Source organism: Papio anubis, chromosome 4 (genome assembly GCF_008728515.1).
Source record: "Papio anubis isolate 15944 chromosome 4, Panubis1.0, whole genome shotgun sequence".
In the NCBI taxonomy this organism is placed as follows: Eukaryota; Metazoa; Chordata; class Mammalia; order Primates; family Cercopithecidae; genus Papio; species Papio anubis.
The window spans coordinates 108268095-108294403 of record NC_044979.1 but is presented as its reverse complement, the minus strand read 5'-3'; the positions used below and the strand labels follow the sequence as shown (position 1 = coordinate 108294403).

The following is a 26309-nucleotide window of genomic DNA, read 5'->3' as shown; positions in this document are numbered from 1 at the left end:
TGCTCCCTGTAATCGGGTGCATATATATTTAGATAGTTAGCTCTTCCTGTTGAATTGATCCCTTGTACTCATTATGTAATGGCCTTCTTTGTCTCTTTTGATCTTTGATGGTTTAAAAGTCTGTTTTATCAGAGACTGGTATTGCAACCCCGGCTTTTTTTTGTTCTCCATTTGCTTGGTAGATTCTTCCTCCCATCCCTTTATTTTGAGCCTATATATGTCTCTGCATGTGATGGGTCTCCTGAATTTCAGTACACTGATGGGTCTTGTCTCTTTAGTATCCAGTTTGCCAGGTCTGTGTCTTTTAATTGGAGCATTTAGTCCATTTACATTTATACAGATTGTTATGTGTGGAACTCTTGATCCCCAAGCATTATGATATATATTAACTATATCCGGTTTCGTTAGTTGATGCAAGTAGTTTCTTCCAGCTTCCTCGATGGTCTTTACATTTTGGCATGTTTTGCAATGGCTGGTACCGGCTGTTCCTTTCTCCATGTTTAGTGTCCTTCAGGGTCTCCTTGTAAGGCAGGCCTGGTGGTGACAAAAAATCTCTAAGCATTTGCTTTATCTGTGCTGATTTTATTTCTCCCTTCACTTATGAAACTTAGCTTGGCTGGATGTGAAATTCTGCTTGTACCCTTTCAAGAATGTTGAATATTGGCCCTCACTCTCTTCTGGTTTAGGTGAGTTTCCGCCGTAGAGATCTGCTGTTAGTCTGATGGGCTTCCCCTTTCTTGTGGGTAACCTGACCTTTCTCTCTCTGGCTGCCCTAAAATTCCTTTCCTTCATTTCAACTTTGGTGACCTTGGCAATTCAGGTGGGTCTTGAAGTTGCTCTTCTCGAGGAGCATCTTGTATGCCTCTCTGTATTTCCTGGATTTGAATGTTGGCCTGCCCTACTAGGTTGGGGAAGTTCTCCTGGGATGATATCCTGAAGAGGTTTTCCAGCTTGGTTCCATTTTCCCTTGGGTTTTTCAGGTAATTCCTTTATTGATTTATTCTTTATAATCCCGCATAATTTCTGTGGTTTTGAGCCCATTTTGGTTTCTTCTTCTTCGCTTTATTTTATTCATTTGATCCTCAATCACATACTTTTTCTTCCAGTTGATCGAAGCCGCACAAGCTTCTTGTATTTGTCGCGATATTTCAGGTCATGGTTTGTGACCCTGTCATTTCGTTTATGACCTTCTCTGCATTAATTACTCTAGCTATCAATTCTTCCATTCTTCTTTCGAGATTTTTAGTTTCTTTGCGCTGGGTACGTAATTCCTCCTTTAACTCTGAGAAGTTTGATGGACTGAAGCCTTCTCTCATCTCGTCAAAGTCATTCTCCGTTCAGCTTTGATCCGTTGCTGGCGATGAGCTGCGCTCCTTTGCAGAGGGAGATGCACTCTTATTTTTTGAATTTCCAGCTTTTCTGCCCTGGTTTTTCCCCATCTTTGTGGTTTTATCTGCCTCTGGTCTTTGATGATGGGGACGTACTCATGGGGTTTTGGTGTAGGTGTCCTTCCTGTTTGATAGTTTTCCTTCTAACAGACAGGACCCTCAGCTGTAGGTCTGTTGGAGATTGCTTGAGGTCCACTCCAGACCCTGTTTGCCTGGGTATCAGCAGCAGAGGCTGCAGAAGACAGAATATTGCTGAACAGCGAGTGTACCTGTCTGATTCTTACTTCGGAAGCTTCCTCTCAGGGGTGTTCTCCACCCTGTGAGGTGTGGGGTGTCAGACTGCCCCTAGTGGGATGTCTCCCAGTTAGGCTACTCAGGGGTCAGGGACCCACTTGAGCAGGCAGTCTGTCCCTTCTCAGATCTCGAACCCCAAGAGACCACTGTCTCAAAACGTCAGATAGAGCCTGCTACCAGGCTTGCTGTTTTTACAGAAATTAGCCAAAGCCCTGTCCCAGAGGTGGAGTCAAGGAAGTGCTTCCTGATGTTTTGAGCCCACCTGCTCCAGCTTCCAGTGGTCTCTTGTTTGCCTGGCTTCTTCAGTTCTGTATGAATAAGTGGTTTTCTCCCAGCCCCTTGCTGCTGCCTTGCTAGATCTTAGATCTGTCAAATGGGAAGAATGAGGAATTCTGGGTTGGTTCCTCCCAGGCTGTGTGGTGGAGCAATGACCCAGCCATCAGCATTAGTGCAATGGGAATTCTGCCCATTTTCCAGGGCAAGCTGGGGTGTTCCAGTTCCCTTTGCCAGGGAAAGGGATTCTCCTCCCTTGTTCTTCCCAGAAGTGGCGCCTTCCTGTCAGTTCACATTAGCAGCCATCAGGCACTATTTGTCCTGCACTCCCAGTGAGCAACTGAAAGCACCCCTGTTTGAAATCAATCGGGTTCTGTGTGTCACTGTGGCTGGGAGTTGGAGACTGGAGCTATTCGCCATCTTGCTCCGCCCCCTGGTATCTGTTTCTTTCTTCAGTTTGTCAATGTTTGTTTTATATACATAGGTGCTTTATATTTATAATTGCTATATCTTCCTGAGGGATTGACCTTTTTATCATTACATGGCCTTCTGTTTCTCTTGTGACAGTTTTGGAATTAAGGTTTATTTTGTCTGATAAGGACAGCCATCCCTAGTCTTTTCTGGTTACCATTTGCCTGGAATATCTTTTTTCATCTCTTTACTTTCAGCCTATGTGTGTCCTGCAATCTAAAGTGAGTCTCTTGTAGACAACAAATAGTTGGATCTTTTTTTTAAATTTAAATTCATTTAGCCACTGTATGTCTTTTGACTGGGAATTTAATCAACTTACATTTAAAGTAATTATTAGTAGGAAAGCATTTACTGTTACAAATTTTTTCATTGTTTTCTGTTTGTCTTATTGTTCATTTGTTCCTCTTTTCCTCTCTTGTTAATTTCTTTTGTATTTTGTTGTTTCTTTATATTGATATGCTTTGATTTTTTTCTCTTTTAATTTTGTGTACCTTCCATATGTATTTTTGTGGTTATGATAGAATTTAGATAAAATATTTTATAATTATTACAGTCTATTTTAAGCTAAAAACTAAATTAACATCAATCACCCCTAAAAACTCTACACTTTTATTTTCACTACATGTATACTTTATATTGTCAAAATTTGCATATATTTATATTGTGTTTCCATAAATATATTTTTTAGATATAGTTATGCTTAGCATTTTTGTCTTTTTGACTTTTATACTAGAATTGAAAGTGATTCACCCATCACCGTTACGGTAATACAGTATTCTGTATTTGTCTATATATTTACAATTACCAACAAATATTATACTTTCTTATGCTATTGTTTGCTGTTTAGTGTCCTTTAATTTCATGTTAAAGAAATCTGTTTAGCATTCTTTACAAGGTAGGCCTAATGGTGATGACCTCCTTCAGCTTTGGTTTGTCTAGCTATGTCTTTGTCTCTTCTTTAAGAATACAAGAAACAAGTACTCTTGTTTCACAATTTTTTCTTTCTTTCATCACTTTAAATATGTCATCTGACTCCCTTCTAGCTTGCTTCTGCTAAAAGTCCATTAATAGTATTACAGAGATTCCCTTGTATGTGAGCAAGTCACTTTTCTCTTGCTATTTTGAAATTCCATAGTTGTAATTGACAATTGAAATGATGTGTCTCTGTGTAGACTTTTAGGGGTTCATTTCATTTGGAGTTTTTGGGCTTCCTGAATTTGAATGAACATTTTCTTTCCCAGTCTTGGGAAGTTTTCAGCCATTATTTCTTTCAATAGCTTTATGATTATTTTTGTCTTCTCCTTCTGGGATTCCCATAGTGCATAAGTTGGTCCATGTAATGGTGTCCCATAAATCCCTTAAGCTTTTTTCACTATTTTTCATTTGTTTTTCTGTTCCTCTGACCAAATAATTCTTAATGACCTGTCTGAGTTTATTGATGCTCTTTTCTGCTTGATCTAATATTCTCTTAAAGCCCCCCTCCCCCAGTGAATTTTTCAGTTCACTTATTTTATTTTTCAGTTCTATCATTTCTGTTTGATATTTTCTATATCGCTTTGTTTAATTTCTCACTTTGTGTGTACATTATTATCCTGATCTGAGTGACAGTTACTTTGGATTCTCTGTCAGGCACATCATATATCTCCATTTCATTAGGGTTGATATTTGTAAATTTATTTTATTTCTTTGTTTGATACATATTTCCCTGTTTTTAAATTTACCTTGGTTCTCTATGTTGGTATCTTCACATTAGACAAAACAGCCACATCTTTTAATCTTTGTGGACTAGCTCCATATAGGAGAAGACCTTCACCAATCATCCCAGTCATAGATTTTAGAAGCCTCTCAAACTTTTGACTATTCTGATTGCTTTCCTTGTTCTTAGCAACCCCTAGGCATCTAGAGAATGCTGGGTCATTTCAGTGCTCTGAGACGAGCAAGACTCATTTTCTTTGGAAGCCATTTTATTGGGAAGCCCACAAAAGTTGTATCATTGGATGCTTGTTTAACTCTTTCCCTGCATAGATGGAAGCAGGGACCTCAGTGTTTTTTACTGAGGGGAGGGGCTGTGGCAACTAGTTGTATGGTAGGCCATACTACCTAGAAGTGTGTTTTTATTTGTTAGTTTATTTCCTTCTGCTTGCTCTACACTGAGCCAGGGAGAGGAGCTATGGCAAGTGCCTGCATGCATGTTCAAACCTGTTTATTCTCTGTAGACCCAGGGACTAGTGTATGCTGGACCTGTCAGCTATCCAAGACAGGCAAGTAGAAGACACTCCCTTGGGTAGAAGTCAGAAAAGTTGGGATGCTAGATGTTCAGTCCTACTTATTCACTCTTCACTGAGAAGCAGGGAGCTGGAGGTTCCCTCTTGATTATATGGCACTGTGCTAGGGATAGCAAGAAGGTATCTTCCCTTTTCCTGCTTGTTTCAATGTGGCTGGATTTGCACTTGCCAAGGGTTCAGGAGCCATTCAACTAGTTTCTGGTGTCTCACAAACAAAAAATTGATTCATGTGTTGGTGTTAAATCTGTATGTTTATGGGGAAGGAGAGTCCAGGGCTTCCTATTCTTCCCTCTTGCTACCATCACCTTTATTGCATGGTAATTTAATCTCCTTAAAAGTAATACTTAAGAAATCAGACAAGGTTACGGAAAAATTGTATCTTCTTACCTGAAAATTCCAAAGCAGCTTACAACTTGTTCAAATTATTCGTATGATATATGTTCATAGTATGACTTAACTAAGCAAATAAAGGCTGTGTGACTGACTAGAGAAGCAAACATCTGAAAGTTTTTTGAGTTTCAGGAGCAAAAGCTTAGTATCATTAATAAAATTGGAAGATTTTAGTTATTGTACTGTATTTAGAAATTGGCCGCACTGTCTAGGAGCATGTAATTTCGGAATACAAGCACATTCAGAATTACGTTTATTGAAACACAGAAAGATTAAAATAAAATTATGACAGATTATGTTGGCTGGTCTTCTCAGTTTATTCCATGTCAGAAAGATGAAGAGCTCATTATAACTTTTCCTTGAGTAATTAGTTTTTTGGGGTCCATGGTTGAGGTCACATACAAAGATGATCCTGCAGTTTCTGAACCATGTAAAGATTTGGAAACAATATCATCTAGATCTTTTGCTGGATGCCCTGAAGGTAAGGTAAATATATGTTAAGGGTTTATATGTATCATGGAAAAAGGATGAATCTCTCTCTCTCTGTCTCTCCCTCAAGCCACATTTAGGAAACTGGAGCATACATAGAGGCTATCAACCAAGATAGATAATTGCAAAGCCATATAACACAACTAACAGTTGAGGAAATACCTATGCTATTAACTTGGAAAGGAAATAATTTGGAATTGGAGAGTGAGAATATAGCTGTATATAATATTTGAAAGACGTTTTTATGTGAAAATGGACTTGTTATTCTGTGTGCCTTTACTCAGTGAATGGAAGTTAGAAGTACGTATAGACTCCATCACTTTACAAAAGTAGTGTTGAGTGATTTTGTAATGAATGAGTTATTGATGGAAAGGAAGATTATGGTTAAAAATATTCAATGGAGAATTTTTGAGGCATGTAACGCAGTTGACTTCCTTGCCTCCTATTGAAATCGACAGGCCATGTGCAGTTAAAACCTCACGCAAATTTCCAAATGTTTACTTGAGCCCATCAGTGAGGTCTATGAAGGACCATTCATGAGGGATGATGTTGCAGCTGTGATTGGCAGGATACCCTGTGTTATGGTTTCTGTTATGCAGCATTGACATCTGAAATCAATGTTATAATAAGAACCTGCTTGTCACCAACCCAGGCAGGCTTACAACTGTGAGCAGTTATTGTAAAATATAGTTTGGATTCTATCTTGGCAGCCATGCATGAGCAACTAAGCATGTATTTACTGCAGTGTACCAAAATGAATTCCAAATTGGAATTATTATAGAATTTTTAAAAATGTATACTAAATTATTTTTTAACTGTAGAGGTTCAGTGCACAATGAGAAATCTCAAGATTTTTCTTTTATCAAGAAATGTCAGTTAAATTTATAATGTAATTTAATTAAGTTTCCTATTGGATGGTTAAATAAGAATTATGTAATTTTCTATTTAAGAAAGCTAATATGTGTCAACCTCACCCTTATTTAGGAGATTTGGGTTTTTGCCCCCAAGTTTCCCAAATATCAGATAGGTAAGAAAATAAGATCAATTTGTCTTTTCTAACCCCAAAATGTATGCATCAAAGTGAGTGATATTCTTCAAAATAGTCATTTCTACCATGGTAAGCTATCCTTGTAATTGACTTAAAAATTACATAAGAAAATGAGTCACATTATTTACTTTGCTTCTTATTTTTGAGCAAAAATAAGATTACCCAGTGTACTCTTCCATCGTATTCTAAGACTTAAAAGTTATTGATTCATAGCTGCTTCCAAAAATCAAATTTATCTTCAGAGAATCAAGATTTGCTACTTGGAAGATAATAAGGCAATGCCCAAGCTAGAAGGCAAGTCCATAAGGAAGATCTTTATAAGAGTTTGCATATAGTTACACAGGCCACTGCTTCAAGGAATAACCTCCTTTGAAGGTAACAGATTTTTGCTAAAAGTAATGAGCCTTGTCACCTTATAGGCACATGGTGTTCACCATACCTAATTGAAGGGTTTCCACTCTGCCTGGGCTAACTCATTGCATCCTTTGAGTGACTGGGTGTGTATCTCCATGCTTTCTGCCAGTATCCTAGTTGGAAGTGGTAGGTGCAGGGAAAATGAAAGCAATTAGAAATAGCCAAAGAGGTTAACTGCCCCAACCCACCTCTCACCAGTCCAGAAGGGTGTGTAGAAGAATAGCATAGAGTGACAGGCTGTAGTTGACTCATAAAGTCTGTCAGAAAGATAGCGGGAGCTGTTGGAAGGAGCACTAACCAAGACTCAGAAGCAGGGATGAGATTGGATGAAGCGAGCAAAGAATCCGTGGTGCAAATTAGAAGGAGGCAGTTGCTAACCCTGAACTCACATGACCATGAGAGTAAGCGGCCTTCTTAAATTTTGTGCCCTGTCTCACCTGCCTCACCCTACTCCTGGCGCTGGTCACTGGGGCCAACTTCTAATTCAGTTCACTTTTGCCACAGACTTGCTGAGCAATTTGGGACAAATTAGAGCTAATCTCATGCCGCTCCACATTTCCTAAAAGTAAAATGGAGGTAATCCCTGAAACACTCATTCTATAGGTTGCTAGAAGGATCCATCAGATGTGACAATGCCTTATAAGCCATAACCATTTACATTATTATTGTGTTTTTTTTCTTTTTTCTACCATATCAAAATTTTTAAAGCATCTTCCCCTGGGTTAGTTCTTATTTTTCAAATAACTGGGCATAACTGGACTATGGGGAAGTTTTTTTTAAAGTGTAGGTATCTAGGGCTTGCCTCAGTCTAATTAAATCAGAATCTCTTAGTGTAGGGCTCAGGAATCAGTATATTTTACGATACTTCCTTATTAGTTATACTTATTTTTACTTTTTTCTCATTTATTTGACATATAACAATTATTTAATTGGCATGTAATAATTGCTCATATTTTTGGGACACATAGATACTTCTTTATTAACTTATTTCTTCGTTGCTGCCTTACAGTATATAGCATACATCTTTGATGTATTAGGTTTAACTTGAAATAATGTATATTACTTCATGTATTATTTAAGAACCGTGCAGCAGTACACTTTCATTTCCCACCTCCTTTCCTTTGCACTATTACTGTCATACATTTTTCTTTTACATGTATTATAAACACCACAATATATTAGTTATGTTTTTTTGCTCTGAATAATCAGTTACCTTTTCAAGCAACTAAAGTAGGAAAACAAAATCTTTTATATTTTACATTGACTTTTATCATTTCTGGTACTCATTTTTCTGTGTAGCTCCACTTCATATTAAAATTCTTATGCTGGCAATCAATTTCCTCAGCCTTTGTTTGTCTGAAAAAAAAAAAACTATTTCACCTTCACTTTTGTAAGATATTTTCACTGGGCGTGGAATTCTGAGTTGGCAGATTTCTTTTAACTTTTATTTTTTAGTTCTATAAATATATCATCCAATGTGTTCTGGCTTGCATGGTTTCTGAAGATTAGCAACCTGTAATTCTTACCTTTTTATTTTATGTTTTTCTTTTATTCTTGATGTTAAGCAGTTTGACTATGATGTATTTAGATGTGTATTGTTTGGTATTTTTCCTTTTTGGGATTCTCTGAGTTTCTTGGATCTATACTTGGATGTCTTCATTATTTAAAAAAATTTTCCGTCATTAGCTCTTTAAATATTGCTTCTTATTCTCTCATCTCTTTTTGAGACTTCAATTATATTATGTTAGACCATTTTATATTGCACTGTAGGTCTTATACGCTCAATTCTCTCTCTTTTTTTCTTCAATTCTTTCCTTTTTGTGTTTTAATGGAAATAATTTATTGTGACCTGTCTTCAAGTACACTGTTTATTTCCTCAGCTTTTTCAAGTTTAGTGATGGGCCCACCGAATCAATCTTTCCTCTCTGATAGCACTTTTAAAATTTCTAGTGTTTTAATTTGATTTCTATTTGACCATTAAAGTTTCCATATCTCTTCTGAAATTCCCCATCTGATTATCTTTGTTGTTGACTTTTTCAAACTAGATACTTTAACATATTAGTTATACTCATTTTAAAATTCCTGTTTGTTACTTCCAACATCTGGGTCATGTCTGAGTCTGTCTCTGTTGTTTGCTTTATCTTTTCTCATGGGTTTTTTTTGTTTGTTTGTTTTTGTGTATTTTGTAATTTTTGATTGAATGCCAGACATCATGTATAGGATAGTGAGTACTGAAATCATATTTATGTCTGAAAATTGGCCAGCCTTTTTATCAGGCCGTTAATATGATAGCTGGAATCAATTAATCAGGACCCGAGCTGGATTGGGGCTTTATTTTTGCTATTGTTACTGCAGTGCACTACAGCTTTCAAATTCCTCCAGAATTAGACTGCTAATGCCTTGTACTTATATTTTAACGTCTGTAATATTTTCAAATTCTTAGGTTGAAGCCTGATTTTGGGGCCCTTAGGTGCTGGAGGGTTTTTCTCAGTGTGGCTGCTGCTTATTAGATTTTAGTTGTCTTTGTATGCCTATATTGCAGAAGGGGTCTCTCTCCTTGCACTGTCCTCCTCCAGTGGTAGGCCACTATTGCTTGTTTTTTAGTGTTATAGCTTCTAGTGGAGTTAGGGCTTTTGGGTTTTTGTTTTGTTTTGTTTTATTTGTTTGTTTTAAATCCTTTCCCGGCCTGGTTTTAGGCAAAGTCAGCCTCATAACTGTGGTTGGATTTGAGCAAGTTTCCTTCCCTGCCCAAGTTGGAACAGTCCACTCCTTCCTAGGCCCAAGGAGTCAGGTCTTGGGCCTAGGAAGCTTTTATGCCCCTTGAGACTTTTTCTTTTACCCTTTTGCCTACAACAATTATTTTTGCCTAAAATCTAGAGGTCAGAAGGCTCTCCATCTCTACCGGAGCCACATTGGTTTTGCTTTGACTGCTCCCCCAGAAGCAGTAGATCTTTGCTTGCACCTGTGGGTAGAAGGGTTTGGTGCCCCCTCCTCAAGCAGCTTAAAGCTTTTTGTTGTTGTTGTTAAGAGGAAATGTTCCATAGAAATGAGCAGGGCTTTATGCCTATCCCCTAGCAGCCATATGTCACCTCATTTGCATCCACACTTCAAGGGAATTTCTTGTTCTCAGACTTTCTCATGGCTTCCAATGTTGACCCATGGGAAAGGGCTTGCCCATTAGCACAATCTGTGCCTTTGGCCCTGTGTCTTTGGCCACCAGCTATTCCAAATGACACATTAGTCTAAGGGATTCTAATGAACAAAGTATTGAGAATCACTTGTAGGAAAAGAGATTTCTTAGGAAGTAAATCTGTTTTTATAGAACTGCTGTTGGTGTGAGTGTTATTAGAATTATAAAACCAAATCTAACATAGTTTTCCACTATCTTCAGAATACAACATTTAAAGACTAGAGAATAATGAGTATAGTTTTGCCTTCTCTCCCTGACCAATTCTGGGTTTTTTTCTGGTCGTTGACTGCAAACTGCCCTCAGCTGCTCATGATTATCCTAATTATTATCAAAAGGGAAGATATTTATCTAATGGCTTCCACACAAAGGATTGGAGGCATTCATCTGATTTTCAGGGGTCACTTAGCTAGTGAAACTCCAGCTCTTCTTGATCTCCAGTCAAGATCCTCAGCAGCTCCGGACAAGGAAAGCATTTTGGCACCTGGCTGTCAAAGGGAGACTCTATGTCCGTGCTTCTTTCTTAGTGAGTGCATTTCCTGTTGACAGAATCGCATCGCCAAGCGCAGCAGGAAGCTGGTGGACTATGACAGTGCCCGCCACCATCTGGAAGCTCTGCAGAGCTCCAAGAGGAAGGATGAGAGTCGAATCTCTAAGGTAGGGTTTGAGCCTAGGGTGAATAACACTCTCCATATTTTATGACCTGTTGCAGCTTTGCTTTTTAAAATTAAGTGCTTCCTCTGTAAAAGGAGATTGGAAACTGAACAGAATTTAAACTGAAACATAGTGCTTTTTATTATTTTTAATGGAAATAAGGCTTTTCATTATATTGTACAGTTCATATGGGGGACACTGACTCACACATTTTGATCAGAATGAACTTTGACCTACAATGTTGCAGGATCAAAGAAAGTAGCGTGTCCGCACTTCCTTAGGTAGTTGTGGTCCACCCTCAGTGCTGAAATGCAGATGCAGGTAGGACACCAAGCTGAAATTCTCAGAGGTGACTTTTGATTGTCTGAGAGTACAGACGTGTGGATTTGCATAAAACTATTTTTCTGTTAGAAAAGTTTTTATAGTAACTTTCACCATGTATATCAGCAAGTTACAGATGCCGACTAACTGAAGTCATCTCCTAAGTACACCCTCTTCTTCCAGTTTTGCCTTTTCCTATATGCCTACACACAGCTCTCTGACTGGTCTTTCTACATCAAGATATGTGTCTCACTGCTTAAATGTTTTAATGGTTTCTATTACCTCTACGAAAAATGCTAAATTTCTTAGTACAGCATAGAAGACCCTCACAATTTGGCTGTAACTCACCTGTCCATCCTGATCAACTTTCAAGTCTCCTTTCCCCTCCTCGCCTTCTTCCATAAACATACCATGAGCCAGAGCTACACAACAGTTTCTGAGCAGTTCACAATAATAAATGCCCTTCATGAGAGGCCTCCTAGATACCAGGCATCCTGTTCAACACTTCATCTACATTAACTTTCCTTAATACTCAAAACAACCTGAGGTACACAATAGTAAAGCAGTCTGACAAGTTCACATGGTAAGCTAGAATTCCATTTCAAGGCATTCCACCTTTATGTATTGTAATGTCTTTCCTACCCCCTCCCTTAGCAAACATTTTCTGATTCTTTAGGATTCAGCATCACCTTCCACATAGCATGCTCTATAACACATTGTAAGTCCCTTTTGTAAATACATCCTGTAATGTAATTATTTAGAGTTTCCACTAGACTGGGAATTTGCTGGGGATGCATTCATGTTCAGTATCCATAGCAGAGCTGTCTACATGGCAGGCAGCTAACACATTTTTGTAGAATAAATGATTCAGCCAGAAACTGCAAGAGCAACCATTGTAATCGATCCAGTTTCCAGTTTTAGGGATTCTTAGTATTTCCTGTTTAATTGAAAAACAAGGATATGCTTTTAACCAAATACTGTCCTTCTCAAAATGTTTCCAAGATGCCATAAAACTATTCTTATTTTATATTAAATGATGCTGTGGTGTATAGAAATGGTCTTTCTTAGTGTAAACGCATGTTATGTTTCATTCCTAGGCAGAAGAAGAATTTCAGAAAGCACAGAAAGTGTTTGAAGAGTTTAATGTTGACTTACAAGAAGAGTTACCATCATTATGGTCAAGGTAAAAATATTTCTCTACAGGTTGCACATGTTCCTTTTAGAAATTCAAGGTCAGTGAATATCCCTTATCTTGTCTTTATTTTTACTGTGATACTTCAACACTGTCCAGTGGAAGTGTTCTTTATCTGTACTTTCCAGTATGGTAGCTACTTGTCACTAGTGGATGTTGATCACTTGGAATATGGCTAGGATTAAAAAGGAGGAACTAAATTTTAAACTAAATTTATTTGTTTTAATTTATTTGTATGTAAATAACCACCTGTGGCTAGTAGCTGCTGTATAGGATGACACAATTTTAGACCTCAATCCATTTCTCACGTGAAGACCTAAATCTCAGTTAGAGGCATTAGGAAGACTGTCCCTCATCTTGAAACTTACAATAATGTCCTTTCAGTCCTTTATTCCAAGAGCTCATCTAGTCATCTGGCTTAGATGGTAAGCTTCTACTTTCAGCCCTGACTTTTAAATCTGAACTGTATTCATATTTTGAGCACCAGATACTCTTATTTACACATTACTCTGCATTTCTCGTGGAATTAAGTGCATTTTTAAATAGTTGTTCTGTTTTTCCTACTCAGTGGTAGAACAAAGAAGTTGTTGGATGAAATAGTACCTTACGATCCTCAATCTCTGTCAGTATCCTCATGCTCCTACCCCAAATTAGCCAGAATTGTACTTAAAATAATGCCACGTTATTTTAAATCAGGTCCTCTAGTTCTAACTTCCAACTAGATGGGTGTGCCTCGAAAGCCTTCTTATATACAAATTCTAGAGCTTCTATTTACTCGCCAAAATTGTAAGCATTTTGAGGGTCTATACTAGAGTTTGCCCATTTTTGAGTTCATCTCTAGTGTTTTTAATTTTTGCCAATAAAAGGTACTCAGTGTTTCTCGCTGAACTACTAAAATATCTGGATGAAATTTTGGCTGGTTTCTACCTCAATGTCCAGCCATCACCCAAAGTCCAACATGCGAAATTATGTCATTGTTCATCTGAATTTACTCATTCTCTCTACATCTGCATTTCTTTCTTTTTGTGTGTGTGTGCCATTATTTCTGGGCTCCCAAGCCTCAAAGCTTTGGAATTGTTACCTACAGGAAACGAAAGAGCCATCAAAATAAAAAATCCATCATTTTTCGGTGTGGGCTTCTGGATCGCTCTCCCTTTCTCTCGTCCCACTGTCCACACCCTAACCCTCATCATCCTGTTGTGGATTATGATAGTAGTCTTGCCTTTACATTTCCTTCTTTGACCTCTTCCTGTATACCTTTTCTTTCAGAAGCTCCACCTTGACATCTCTGTGGCCTGCTTAGGACCTCACTGTATGGGCCTAAAGAAGACCTCTTCTCTCCCCCAGGGAGGATTTAAACAACCTGATTGTATACAACTTTTAGGGATAGAGATAAAACAAATATCTATTTATGATTTGAATTTATTTAGTTATTCGCATTTATTTAAAATCAAAAATTATATGATGCTATGGCTTTTTAAAAAATATAGATATTACTTTTTTGCTCTAACATTTCATGGAATACTTTTATTCAAAGTCTTTACATATATCTTTAACATCAGTGTTTTTGTCCTCACTTAAGATACTCATCACCTCAACTAGTAGTTCTCCAGAGCTTATCTTCATCTGCAACAGATATTTACTTCCAAACATAAGTTGCCATTTACATACAATTAAGACAGTTATTCTTTTTATTTCCCCTGTAAAGGAATTTTTTTATGATTTCTAATGTAATTGCCTAATTGCTTTTTAAACTGATCTTCAAAAAGACTTGGATACCACAGTGTTCAAGGCTTTCAATTATGAGATAATACCGTGGGAAATTGCCAGTGCCAATTATGAAACTTCGGGGAAATTGCCAGAATTTTCAAGAGACAGATATTTATTATTTGCCTTATTATGGATTGGGTATATATCTAAGATTTTTCTAATGAGCTCTACTACATCCAATACTAGCATTGATGTTATTTCAGTCTTTTGTGCCCTTCCTAAATTGTATTTGGTTATTCAAAGTAAAGTAATTGTTGGAGTGTCTTGTAGCATGAAAGACTTTGTAGGGACTTAAAAACAAAGGGAATATCTGAGGGATAATTTTGGAAAGAAGCCTTTCCCTTTTTCTGGTCATACACAGTATAAATGTTTCAATGCTTTTGAAATCAATCTAATGTCTCACTCTGGCACTTAGGAAATAACATCAGTCAAAACTAGTTTTTCAATCCAGATCCTGCCTTTTGATCAAAACCTGACTTAAGCCTTCCTTTCTATATAGCATATTTCTTGATGAAATCCAGATTACTCAACCATAATAATTGTGTGCATTGTTTGTGCTGTGTACAAAAGATCATTTTTTTGTAATACTTTGTATTTGCTAGGTGTCATTTTACATACTTTACATACATAACCTCTAATCATTACAATTACAGATCTCTCCATTTCACAGATGAGAAGCTAAAGATCATATTCATTAAATACCTTGCCTAAGATTGTTAAGCTTGTAAATCCTAAAGGTAGCATTTAAAAACACTTTGGTGTTTTGTTTTGTTTTCCTGTAAATCCTGCTGCTTTTATCTAGGGCCTCTTTATCTAAAATGAGATTGCATTCAGTCATAATTTTTCAAGTTATTCCATAAATACATATGTTCTTTAACAAGCCATATTACTCAACCTTGAAATTGAAATTAGTATTTTGTATCTTCTTTGCCTCCTTTGAGGAAATGCATATTACTGGGCATGGAGTAATAAACATATTACCTATTAGTTATTAATGCATGAAACTATTCATAATCCTTCAGAATGTTGAGTGGAATGTTCTATATATGCTTGTTAGGTTCAGGTCGACTATATGTTGTTCAAGTTTTCTATTTCCTTACTATCTTCTGCCTTGTTGAAGTCTCCCACCATTATTGGGCTTATTTCTGTCTTCATTTCTGTCAGCTTTTGCTTAATGTATTTTAGGGTTCTGTTGTTAGGTGTATATATGTTTATAACTGGTATATCTTCTTGATGGATTGACTGTTTTATCTTTACAAACTGTCCTTTGTCTCTAATAATTTTGACTATTTTGTCTGATATTGGTATAGCCATTCAAGCTCTCTTTTCATTACTCTTCATGGAATATTCTTTTTTCCATTTTTAAACTTTCTACCTGTCTTGACTCTAAAGCATGTCTCTTGTGGGCAGTATTTAGTTGGATCATTTGTGTGTGCACATGTGTGTGTGTTTTATCCATTCTGCCAGCCTCTGCCTTTTGATTGCTGTGCTCAGTCCATTTGCCTTTATATAATTACCAATAATGTAGGCTTTCTGTCTACTGTTTTGCTAATTGTTTTGTGTGCCTTATATATTTTTTGTTTCTCTATTCCTCCATTACTGCCACGTGTAGAAAACTTTCAAAATTTTGGATTTAAACTGATCTCCAGAAATTAGTAGTTCATGAAGGAGAAATGAACTACTGCTTAGAGGGGGATGCAAGTTCAATTTTAAAAAAAGAAAATACTAGAATATGATTGCAGGTTTTAAAGGAGCTTATAGATTATACAGAGAGAGATGGAAAGAAGGAAGGACTTAAGAGAATTCTTGAGGTAAATCTTGTAAAATAAGTAAAGCCACCATTTAGTGAAAAGGATATGCCAGACTGACATAGAGCATGAATAAAGGCCTGTGTGTTAAAGTAGATATCTGGGTCCATGGAACTTTAATTGGTCTGATGTAACTCAAAGTCAGAGTGATAGTGTTTGGGAGGGGCTTGTGGTGATGAAGCAGGAGAAAGACAGGGATCAGATACATTTATCATTCATTCAACAAATATTTATTGACCACCTACTGTGTGTGAAGAACTCTGTTAAATGCTAAAGATTCTGTACTGAAACTTTTCGTTTGCTTGGAGCTTGTATTGAAGGACAGGGAAAGGCAGTTACCTTTAAAAGAAATGAAAAATTTATCAGGCAGTAAGTTCAATGCAGAAACATTTTTTTTAAAAAAAAGGATAATTTAGTAGAGAGTGACATGAGATGGGGTAACTCAGACTGTAGTTTGGATGTTTAGGGAAGTCATCTCTCAAAGAGATAGACAATATATAAAGAAAAGGAAATTTTGGCAAGATTGAATCTGGCTTATATATGTTGAGTTGAAGAATCGTTAGGAAATTCAAAAAGTTATGTCTTTTAAGCTAAGTCTAAAGCTTGAAGAACGGTTTGGGAGTCATTACCATATGAGTGGTAATGATGCCATGAGAGTTGATGAATTAGATGGTCAGATAGATCAAATGGCAAGATGAGGATCAAAGCAGAACCTTTGAGAGCACCAATATTTTATGGAATGTGCAAAAGAAGAGGAAACTGTGGAAAAGCCTTCCAAAAATCAATCAGAGATGTAGAAGGAGCCATGACAGAGGGATATCTCAAAAAGGCAAGAATGGAAAGAATTTTAAAAATGAGGAGTGCCAGGACTATCATTTACAATAGAGGGGTCAAGCAGATGAGGACTAAAGAGGCATCACCTTCGGTAAACGTCCAGAGGGGTTTCAGTAGATGTTGGGATCGGAAGCTTGATTATAGGCATTGGAGACTCCGTTGGAGATGAGAAAGCAGCAACAGGTGATGGTGTCTGTTATTTTGAGGATTCTAACTATGATGGGCCTGAGGAATTGTGGCAGCTGGTATAGGGAAATTAGAGGGCAAGGGAAGCTTTCTAAAAACAACTTTTGTCATTTTGAGAAGATGGCATAGCTGTGGGAGAGGTGGAATAATTTAGGACTGAGGATATGTGGGGCAAACAGGGGATCAGGACAAGGAGGAAGGGTATTGATAGGACTGGCCAGAGAGTGTTGAGGGGTACACCACAGGGCCCAAGCTTGATAAAGCAGGATGTTCAACCTGATCAAGGGTAATGGCCTGGAAGAAAAGCGCATTGATCTCACAGAGGTTTTGAAAAAAGCAGGTGGAATGGAAATGAATGAATGAGGGAGCTCATGGCCCAGGAAAGTAGGTTAGTGGGTGGGCCACTGATCTGCCCCATTTCAGAGGTGAAATAGTTGTGAGTCATGGCAAGATCCAAGATGTCAGAGGCCAATGCAGAATGTGTATAAATAGGATGCTGGGGTCACTAGTTAGAGGGCTCATGTTTTGGCTGGATAGTCATATGGTTGTCGAGATCTACAGTGTTAGTGTTAGGATTTGGTGAGGGAGAGAGGGGAAACCATGAGGCATGCCATTGTGGATTGTGGTTGGGGTTGAGGAGTGTTGCTGAGAGGTTGATATTAGGCTTTGAAGAGGTTGAATATGAGTGCCATTAATCCCAGAATGGAGTGAGCTTAGAGGATCAGAAGAGAGCTAGGAAAAAACTCTTGCTCATACTCTATCTCCATGGTAAGTGAGGGACAGCAGGGGATGCCTCCTCCACTGCAAGAGGGTCTGGGGGGAAGCACTGACACTCCCCTCCAGGGAGACAGATTTCCTTAGGGCATTGCAGAGGGGAGAGTGCTCAGGCCTGCAAACTGTAGCTGTGATAAGCTCAACTCCTTTATTTCTGAGAACAAAGAAACATCTTAATAAAGAAATTAAGTTGGTTTTGACAGATAATCAGAAGGGTCCTGAGGATGCCACATTTGGGGAAATGGTGATGTCTCAGAGTCCCTTGTTTATAAAGAACTTGCCAAATTAAACTTTTAAGCAGATAGTATCAGAATCAAGAGCCTGGTATTCTGGTACTTTGTGTCTGTATATTCCACTGCTGGTTACATTAGGTTTTTACAAGCTAGGGTCACATCAGAATGTGCTCTTGTAGTAGAATGAGTGCCAAGTTTCTTCATTCACTGGCTTATTCATTTATGGAGTTTATTCATTTATTCATGCCTCCTGTGTACTAGGTGCTGGGGCTGTAATAGTGAACTAGTTAAACGCATTCCCCTCTTTGCAGGATCTCTGACTTCATAAATTGGAGAAAATCACTATCAGTTGTATCAAAAATGTTGGACACTTTATCCTAATTAAATACATGCTAGTTAATTTAATTTCTAAATTAAAAAACAAAATATTAGAAAAGCGTAGATGTTTAGTTATTCTAAATAAGATATTTCTGATACTACACCATTTTCTCAGGATAATAATTGATTTGACAACTTAAGATATGCTGTATATCACAAAACAAAATTGAAATATAGAAGAATGGGACTTCTTTTTTGTTTTTGCCTAATGCATCCAAAGTTAAATATGTTTAATAGAAGTGCCATTACATATTGATAAGAAAAACAATACTAAGAAATAACAAAAAAAATTGAATAGGTGATTCACAAAAGAAGGAATACAAATGAACAGTAAATAAATGAACAAAAGTGTTAACTTGAATTAAAGAAATAAAAACCTAAAAGTCAGTGAGATGCCAACTTTTGGCTGTTATATTTATAAAGGTCATATGTAAAGTAATGTTCAATTACCACATATGTAAGGTAATTGGGACTATAAGTGGCCCAGTCTGCTGGGAGCAGTTGAGCAATTTGATAGTGAACATCAGTGCTTATTTGGTTCACTCCTTTTACCAGCAAATACCTTCAAGAAATCTGTCCTAAGGAAATGAATAAGCTGTGTACTAAACCTTAATCATAGATATTCATTAGGGTTTTGTTTACCGTAGAAAAAATTAATAAAAATAAAATAATACTCCCCAATGAAGTTCAACTTACACACCTCTTCCATCTGTACCCACCTTCTGTTTAAATTGGACCCTTCTTTCTGCAGCCCAAGTTTATCCTCTTAAGCAGGTGTTTGCAGCTATCACAGGGCCCATTTCTCTCCTCTCCTCCCAGTTTCTCTGTTTCTGCCCATATCCACTCACTTTTGATATTTAATCATGTATGCCTTCTTGTTGTAACTTAACATTCCCATGTGGTTTTATAATCTGCTTGTTTCAAATATATATAAAATCTGCTTTTTTCTCTTACACACACACACACACACACACACACACATATATATATATATTTCCATTGTAAATATAAATGGAGCATATATTCATCAAGCAACCCCTCTGGGTGCTTCTCTAACTGGCTTGTACGTTCCTAGAGACATGTTCACCTACCACTATGCGTGTACCCAGAGTTGGATAGGTCCTTTGTTGAGTAATTGAAGGAAAAAAGGTGTTAAGAATTACTGTCTGAGTTGATTGGGGCCCTGGAGAAGGAGTCATGAGTTGCCACTCAAAGTGCCCCAGAAGACTTCTCTGCAAACTCTGAGAGTGGGGTCCCTCTGCATAATGTACAGGTAGCCTGTAGGGTCTCTCCTTGCCTGTCAAACTGCTGCCTTAATTAGCTTCCTCAAATACAGGTGCAAGTCTTCTCCTTTGCCCTATCTCAAACACGTCTAGGGGTTGCCCACTGCCTGCCAATAAATGTTGTGCTTCATGGTCTGGCAAGGACCTCTGCCCCAGTGAACCATCTGCTTCCTCACTAGGCTCTCCTCTCCCAGGCTCTGATCTGATCCTCCTGGGGGCTTACCATTTCCCAAATACACTGTGGAGGATTTTCTTTATTAATGAATAGATGTCTATATGCATGTGTATTTGTATGCATGTGAATATATATATGCTCATGTATTTATGAATAAGTATATGATCTTTTAAAATCAATTAAAAGAAAAATATATGAAATCAGGGTCACATGATCACTGTAAGTATAGAAAATTAAGATTAAGTCAAATATGTTAGGGATGTAAGTAAAGATAAGCCATAGAAGAAGTTAATCTCGTTGCTATTATGAATGGGCAGCTTATGTTTTCATTTACTCAGTGATGACATGCTCTAATTTTTGATGAACAATTAGAATTAATTTATGTGTTTTTTATTTCCCTCTATGAAACAAATTTCAGAGTCCAAACACATAATAATAACTAGACCATTTATAGTTTATAAAAATTAATAATGAACGTCTCAAATCTCGAAAGCAAGAAACATTATCTAAAATATAAATAAGTTCTCAGGGCGGTGGTTCCATAAGCATTGTCTCTGAATCAGCAGCATCAGTTGTCATCTAGAAACTCACCAGAAATACAGATTCTCAGTCTCCATGCTCAGACCTACGGGATCAGAAACACACCCTTCAGATGGTTCTCATGCACACTAAGGTTTGAGAATCACTGTCTTAAGGCAGTAACTGAATTTTAGGAGAGGTCATGCTCTATGCCAAAAGATATTTGGTTTCGTTCATTAACAGATGAGGAAATGTTGGGCTTGCTTTGGGTTCAGTATTTTATTTAGTCCAAAGTTATTCAACATGGTGTAAAAGAAACCTGGGTTTTCATACATTTCGTTGCTATTAAAATTATTTTTGCTGACTGGTCTTTCCCTCTCTCTTCTTTCCTCTTTGTATTTCCACATGGCAGACGAGTTGGATTTTATGTTAATACTTTCAAAAACGTCTCCAGCCTTGAAGCCAAGTTTCATAAGGAAATTGCGGTGGTGAGTCATGGTGATTATTTTTGCATGTGGAGTCTAAAGTAAAGGAAGGTTTATTTTGGAAGCAAATGAAATGGGATAGAATTATCCAAAGAATTCACTCTTTTGTATGTTTCTTTTAGTAGTGCGTTATTACCCTTGGTAACATTTCTACAGGTTTTCATAGTGATCACATAGTTCTTTGTATCTTTTGAAGATTTTGCCACAGTTTTACAGTGTTGTTTCTTTTACCAGGCAGTTTGTAAAGTTGGAATTCCCAATGGTATTTTAGGCTGATGAAAAATTGGTCTCAGAATATTTAGGTAATCAACAACTCTGTTGTTGATTGATTTTTGTTGTTGTTCAAAAGGGTGGAGTCAATGTAAACAATAAGCTTTTGTTTTCTGCTCTGTCCTCTGATTAATAAATACGTATTTTTTTGTTTACTTGTGTTTCGTTTGTTTCAGTTTTGACATAGATTTTAAATTTGAACCATATACAGAATTTCAGTTATCCTGAGGCTATCCAAACTATAATAAAATTTGTAGTTTCTCAATAAGCGATTTCTTTCTTGGGGAGAATAGCCTGAATTGGCACTAGGATGACATGTGACTAATAGACAAGTGGCCTCTGTCCCCTTAGCTTTGCCACAAACTGTATGAAGTAATGACGAAACTGGGTGACCAGCATGCCGACAAGGCCTTCACCATCCAAGGAGCGCCCAGGTAGGCCCCTGCTCATTGGAGCTCCCATAATGTACTGCTCGTTAAAATTTCTGCAATCTCTGGGCCAGCCTATACTGTTTTATTTATCCTACAAAAGTCTCATGGGAGCCTTTTCACACTAGAAGCTGACACTAATTTTATTTCAGGGCTTTTACATTTACTTCTGGCCTTCAGTGACCCAACTAGGATTCTTCTTCTTGTCATAACAGCATTGACTCTCTGCCTCTCTGCCTCTCTCTGCTTTCCATGAGGCCTGATAGCAACAGTGTGAAATTTTAATAGATTATGTATATGCTTGTTGTAATATATAATTTGTTATGCACTTAATATTTTCTCTGGAGAAGAAAGGAATTCCTAAAGTTTATGACAGTTTGTCCTGATTCTTATCATTGATGCTGACATCTTTTATGAATCCATTTTGGGAAAGGAAAGAGGAAGTAGGTAAGATCTCATCTTCCTCTTACCTCCCAACTCTTGATCTGGTGAACACTGTACTATTTTTGTTTTATTGCACGTTGCATTATGAGTATGCCAGTCAAATACCCCGGAGCCCCAGCGATCCGTAGGTGAACTGTCTACCTTGCCGGCATTCGGCTGCACACCAGCTTTCTCCGGTGATTCTGGAAACCTCTTTATTCCGTTCTTCGCAGACTTTGTGTACTCAGAGAATGCAGGCTAGTGAACTGGGAGTCAGAAGACCCAGCTTTCGGTTTCTGATTTTGCAGTTATCTTGCTTTGCCTTCCTTGAGTAAGTTCAAAAACCTCTCTGGTTGAAGGTCTCAGTTTTTTAATTCAATAGAGAAAAAAAAGATACTATTGAACTACATGGTTCCCAAGGTAATATACAGTCCTGACATTCTATATTTGTCATTTTAATACAAACGCTTATTTTCATACATTTATGAAAACACACATAGTCATACACATGAACCAACTTCTACATATATTAATGTTTGGATCCCTCTAGAGGTTGTTGATGTTCTTATTCCCTGCTCTTTGGATTAGCCCTACTCATAGGTTCTGCTATGGTTTCTATACTATGTGAGCTGTAATATATCTTCTCTTTCTAAGGGAAAGATATTGCCTGAACGAATACATAGGAGAGGCAGAGTTACTGCTTTTAGTATGGTTATTTCAGTATTAGGCACAAAGGAAGGATTGGAATAGGAATATCAGAAGGACATTTGAGTGTTTTAAAAATGAAGTGCATGAGAAAATTAAGGGTTGGTCCCTTACCTGGAAATGAAAGGGACAAATTCATCTGAAAATTTTAATGTTGCCAAATCAGATACAGTGAAGAAAAAGCGGGGCCATGACCACTTAATGAATGTTCCTTTCATTTTTTTCGACATTCCTCTGCAGAATGAGGTGGTGAGTGAGCTCAGTGGCATCTCTATTAAGCTTAGATTGGGGCTATGTTTCCGTCTGAGGCCATGATTGCTGACATATGACCCCAATCATGCAGCGTGTCTGTGTTCTCGCTAAAGGACCCAGTTCCCTCAGCCCTTAGAATATGTAGACCATGCTGCTGTGTACATGCTCTTTTATTTTGGGGTACAGACGTTTCTTTGAGCTGTAGACTTTAGAAATTCTTAGAGAGTAGGATGTGTCCCAAGTGCTTCTTAGTCATCACATTTGGGCTGTTCCTGAGCGTCTGGCCACATGCCGGGAACATGATGGGTTCTTAGTAAACGAAACTGAATCTTATCTGATTTTGTTGCACATTTCAAGATGCCTGAGTTGAGTAGTTATTTATAAGGTCTAGAAAGAGAAATAATTAGTGAGTTTATTTCCAAATTCTACAGAATCCTTACTAACACTATCTTAAGGCTGCCTTTTAATATGTTACAATTTTCAGAGTAGTTTTTTTAATAGATTGTGACATGACAAGATTCTCTTGTAAATAGAAAGTGAAACTAGTAAAATCAATTCAGCTTATGTTTGGACCTGATTCTTGCAGAGCTTGTTTGAAAGAACAGAGGGCTTGCATTGCTAAGACCTGAATTCAGAGTCACTAAATTGCTGGGTGATTTTAGGGTTTTTATTTTTAAACTCTATATGCCCCACTTTACTACGTGTAAAGTGGGGACATTAAAGCGTGGCTACTGTGAAGACAAGAGATAATATATGAATGAGGCCTGTGTAGTGCAAATAAATGGTACCAGTTATCACCATCACTGTTGTGATTAACCAGAATTAACCTGGAAGTGGAGAGCAGGAGAACAGACAGTACCTGTAAGGCTTCAGGATTTCTCTGAGATGGAATAGCCCCTGATCAGATGAATACTGTTCTTTGGAAGGCCCCTTGCCTAATCTCCTGTGTTCCTCTAGTGATTCGGGTCCTCTCCGCATTGCAAAGACGCCATCACCACCTGAGGAGCCTTCACCACTCCCGAGCCCAACAGCAAGTCCAAATCATACATTAGCACCTGCATCTCCCGCACCAGCACGGCCTCGGTCGCCTTCACAGGTAGGAAGAGGTCAAATATATTCGGGGATGGAGCTCATGATAAGGTGAAGGTGGCCCCATCTACGATAATCCCACGGTGCTAGGGCTTTAAGAGAAATTTCCAGTTAGGGAGACTGAGATATGAGGCTTTAGGCATTGTGATTGTCGTGAAGGTATCCACCTGCTCTTATTTGACTTGATATGTCCTCACATGCCCTATATTCAAGTCTTTTGGGATTTCTTACCATGTTCTCGGCATGCTTGGGCTAGCGTGCTCTCTTTTCTCCCATCTCTTGTTACAAAACTATTTTCTTTCAATACTCCATTTAAATCCTTCCTCTGCATGAAACCTTCCCTCTCCTAATGATTTAGAGTTAGCAAGTTCTGCCAAGAAAAGCAGTTATGTTTATATGTCATTTCACATTTTTGGTACCTCTGGACATTTTTGGTGCACACATTTGCACACGAGTAGCCACTTGCTAAAACTGTATTGAACAAGTAATTGAAAAGAAACAGTAAGGGCTGGGCAATGGTAACTGTAGAGCAGAACTGCCACCTTTATTCTCCCTATGTTGGGTGAAAATGAGAATTTCTGTGGAAAAACTTAAAGTCTCTAGTCCAGTTCAAGCTTTCTTGTACAGACGCTGCTTGCATTACAAAGGGGTTGTGTCCTGATAAACCCATCATAAGTAGAAAATATTGCAAGTCAAAATGCATTAAATACACCTAACCTATTGAGCATCATGGCTTAGCCCAGCCTACCTCAAACATGCCAAGAACACTTAACGTTAGTCTACAGTTAGACAAAGTTATCTAACACAAAGCCTATTTTATAACCGTGCTGAATACCTTGTGTAATTTACTGATTATAGTACACTGTAGGACATAATGGCAATCATTTACCCTCGTGATCACAGGGCTAACAGAAGTGTGGTTCACTGCCACTGCCCAGCCTCATGAGAGAGTATCTTCACACTTTCTGCTGAATGCCTATTGCTTTCACACTTTCCTGAAATCCCAAAAAAAATCATAGATTGAACCATTGTAAGTCGAGGACCATCTATATGTAGTTGAACTACGGAAGGTCTTGGGAAGATACATGTATTAAACAGACCTTTAAAGTTTTCTACTTTTCGAAATCCGTGAATGGAAAGTGAAATGTAAGCTGCCTACCGCTGGTCTCACCAATTCAAATGAAAAGCTGCTTTAGTTTTGAAATTTTAATTTATTTCTGAAATGAGAAATTATTTTCAGTTTAGTTCAGAAGAGGGTATTGTCCTAGTTTAACCTTAAAAGTGTATGTACCTGGCCCTGCAGTTCTGTGTATTGTACTTGAGTTGAGATGAATGGACTCTTATAGCCTCAGTTTTGTTTTTCCCCTGAACCATGGCTTATCAAGGCTCAGAGAGCCTCCCAAGTAGACAGCATTCTTTACCTGAATCAGGTAGGCTTGCTGCTATATGCAGATATAAGTTTCGATCAGAGCTAAATCTGTCCACATGGCTCTGTTCATGTAACCTGCCTTCATGTCTGACACATCATCTTTGGCTGGATTAATGTTTGTATTTAATGCTTCCTAGACAAGGAAAGGGCCTCCTGTCCCACCTCTACCTAAAGTCACCCCGACAAAGGAACTGCAGCAGGAGAACATCATCAGTTTCTTTGAGGACAACTTTGTTCCAGAAATCAGTGTGACGACACCTTCCCAGGTAAGTGCCTGGTTCAGGGCTGGGATATCCATGAAAGTCCCATGGTGGAAGGACTCTCAGGGGCTAGCCCTAAAGAAAGTGGCACCTGCCAGAACCAACAATATAATTTTAATTGTCATTCAGGATTGTTTTCATTACTTGGTTAGTCTGAAGCATTCTAAATGGGAGATGTACAGTATTTGAAAATTATCTTTTTTTTTAAATTAAGGGTGGTATATACTTACAGAAAATTGAAAAAATATGAAAAGTATAAAATGAAGAATTTATTTTATTTTAAAAAATTTTTGTATTGATACCAAATATTTTACTTATTTATGGGACACATGTATTTGTTACATGCATAGGATGTGGAATGATCAAGTTAGTGTATTTGGGGTATCCATCACCTTGAGTATTTATCATTTCTATGCATTGTTAACATTTCAAGTCATCTCTTCTAGCTACTTTGAAATACATAGTACATTGTTGCTGACTATAGTCACCCTAATCTGCTATCGAATATTGGGTCTTATTTGTTCAATCTAACTGTACGTTTGCATCCACTAATCAACCTCTCTTTATCTCCTCCTTCCACCCACACATCCTTCTCAGCCTCT

General features: G+C 37.8%; 1 protein-coding gene across 2 annotated transcripts in view; it reads left to right on the top strand.

Annotated features, from left to right (window-relative positions):
* The window catches only part of AMPH (amphiphysin), a 259694-nt gene that overhangs the window by 151653 nt on the left and 81732 nt on the right, over positions 1 to 26309 (top strand). For both annotated transcript variants that reach the window (XM_017956768.3, XM_017956767.3), the window contains exons 6-11: positions 10789 to 10896; positions 12312 to 12397; positions 20779 to 20854; positions 21473 to 21555; positions 23887 to 24025; positions 25585 to 25713. In XM_017956768.3, coding sequence (XP_017812257.1) covers positions 10789 to 10896; positions 12312 to 12397; positions 20779 to 20854; positions 21473 to 21555; positions 23887 to 24025; positions 25585 to 25713 — 621 coding nt within the window. The remainder of the gene's footprint in view (positions 1 to 10788; positions 10897 to 12311; positions 12398 to 20778; positions 20855 to 21472; positions 21556 to 23886; positions 24026 to 25584; positions 25714 to 26309) is intronic.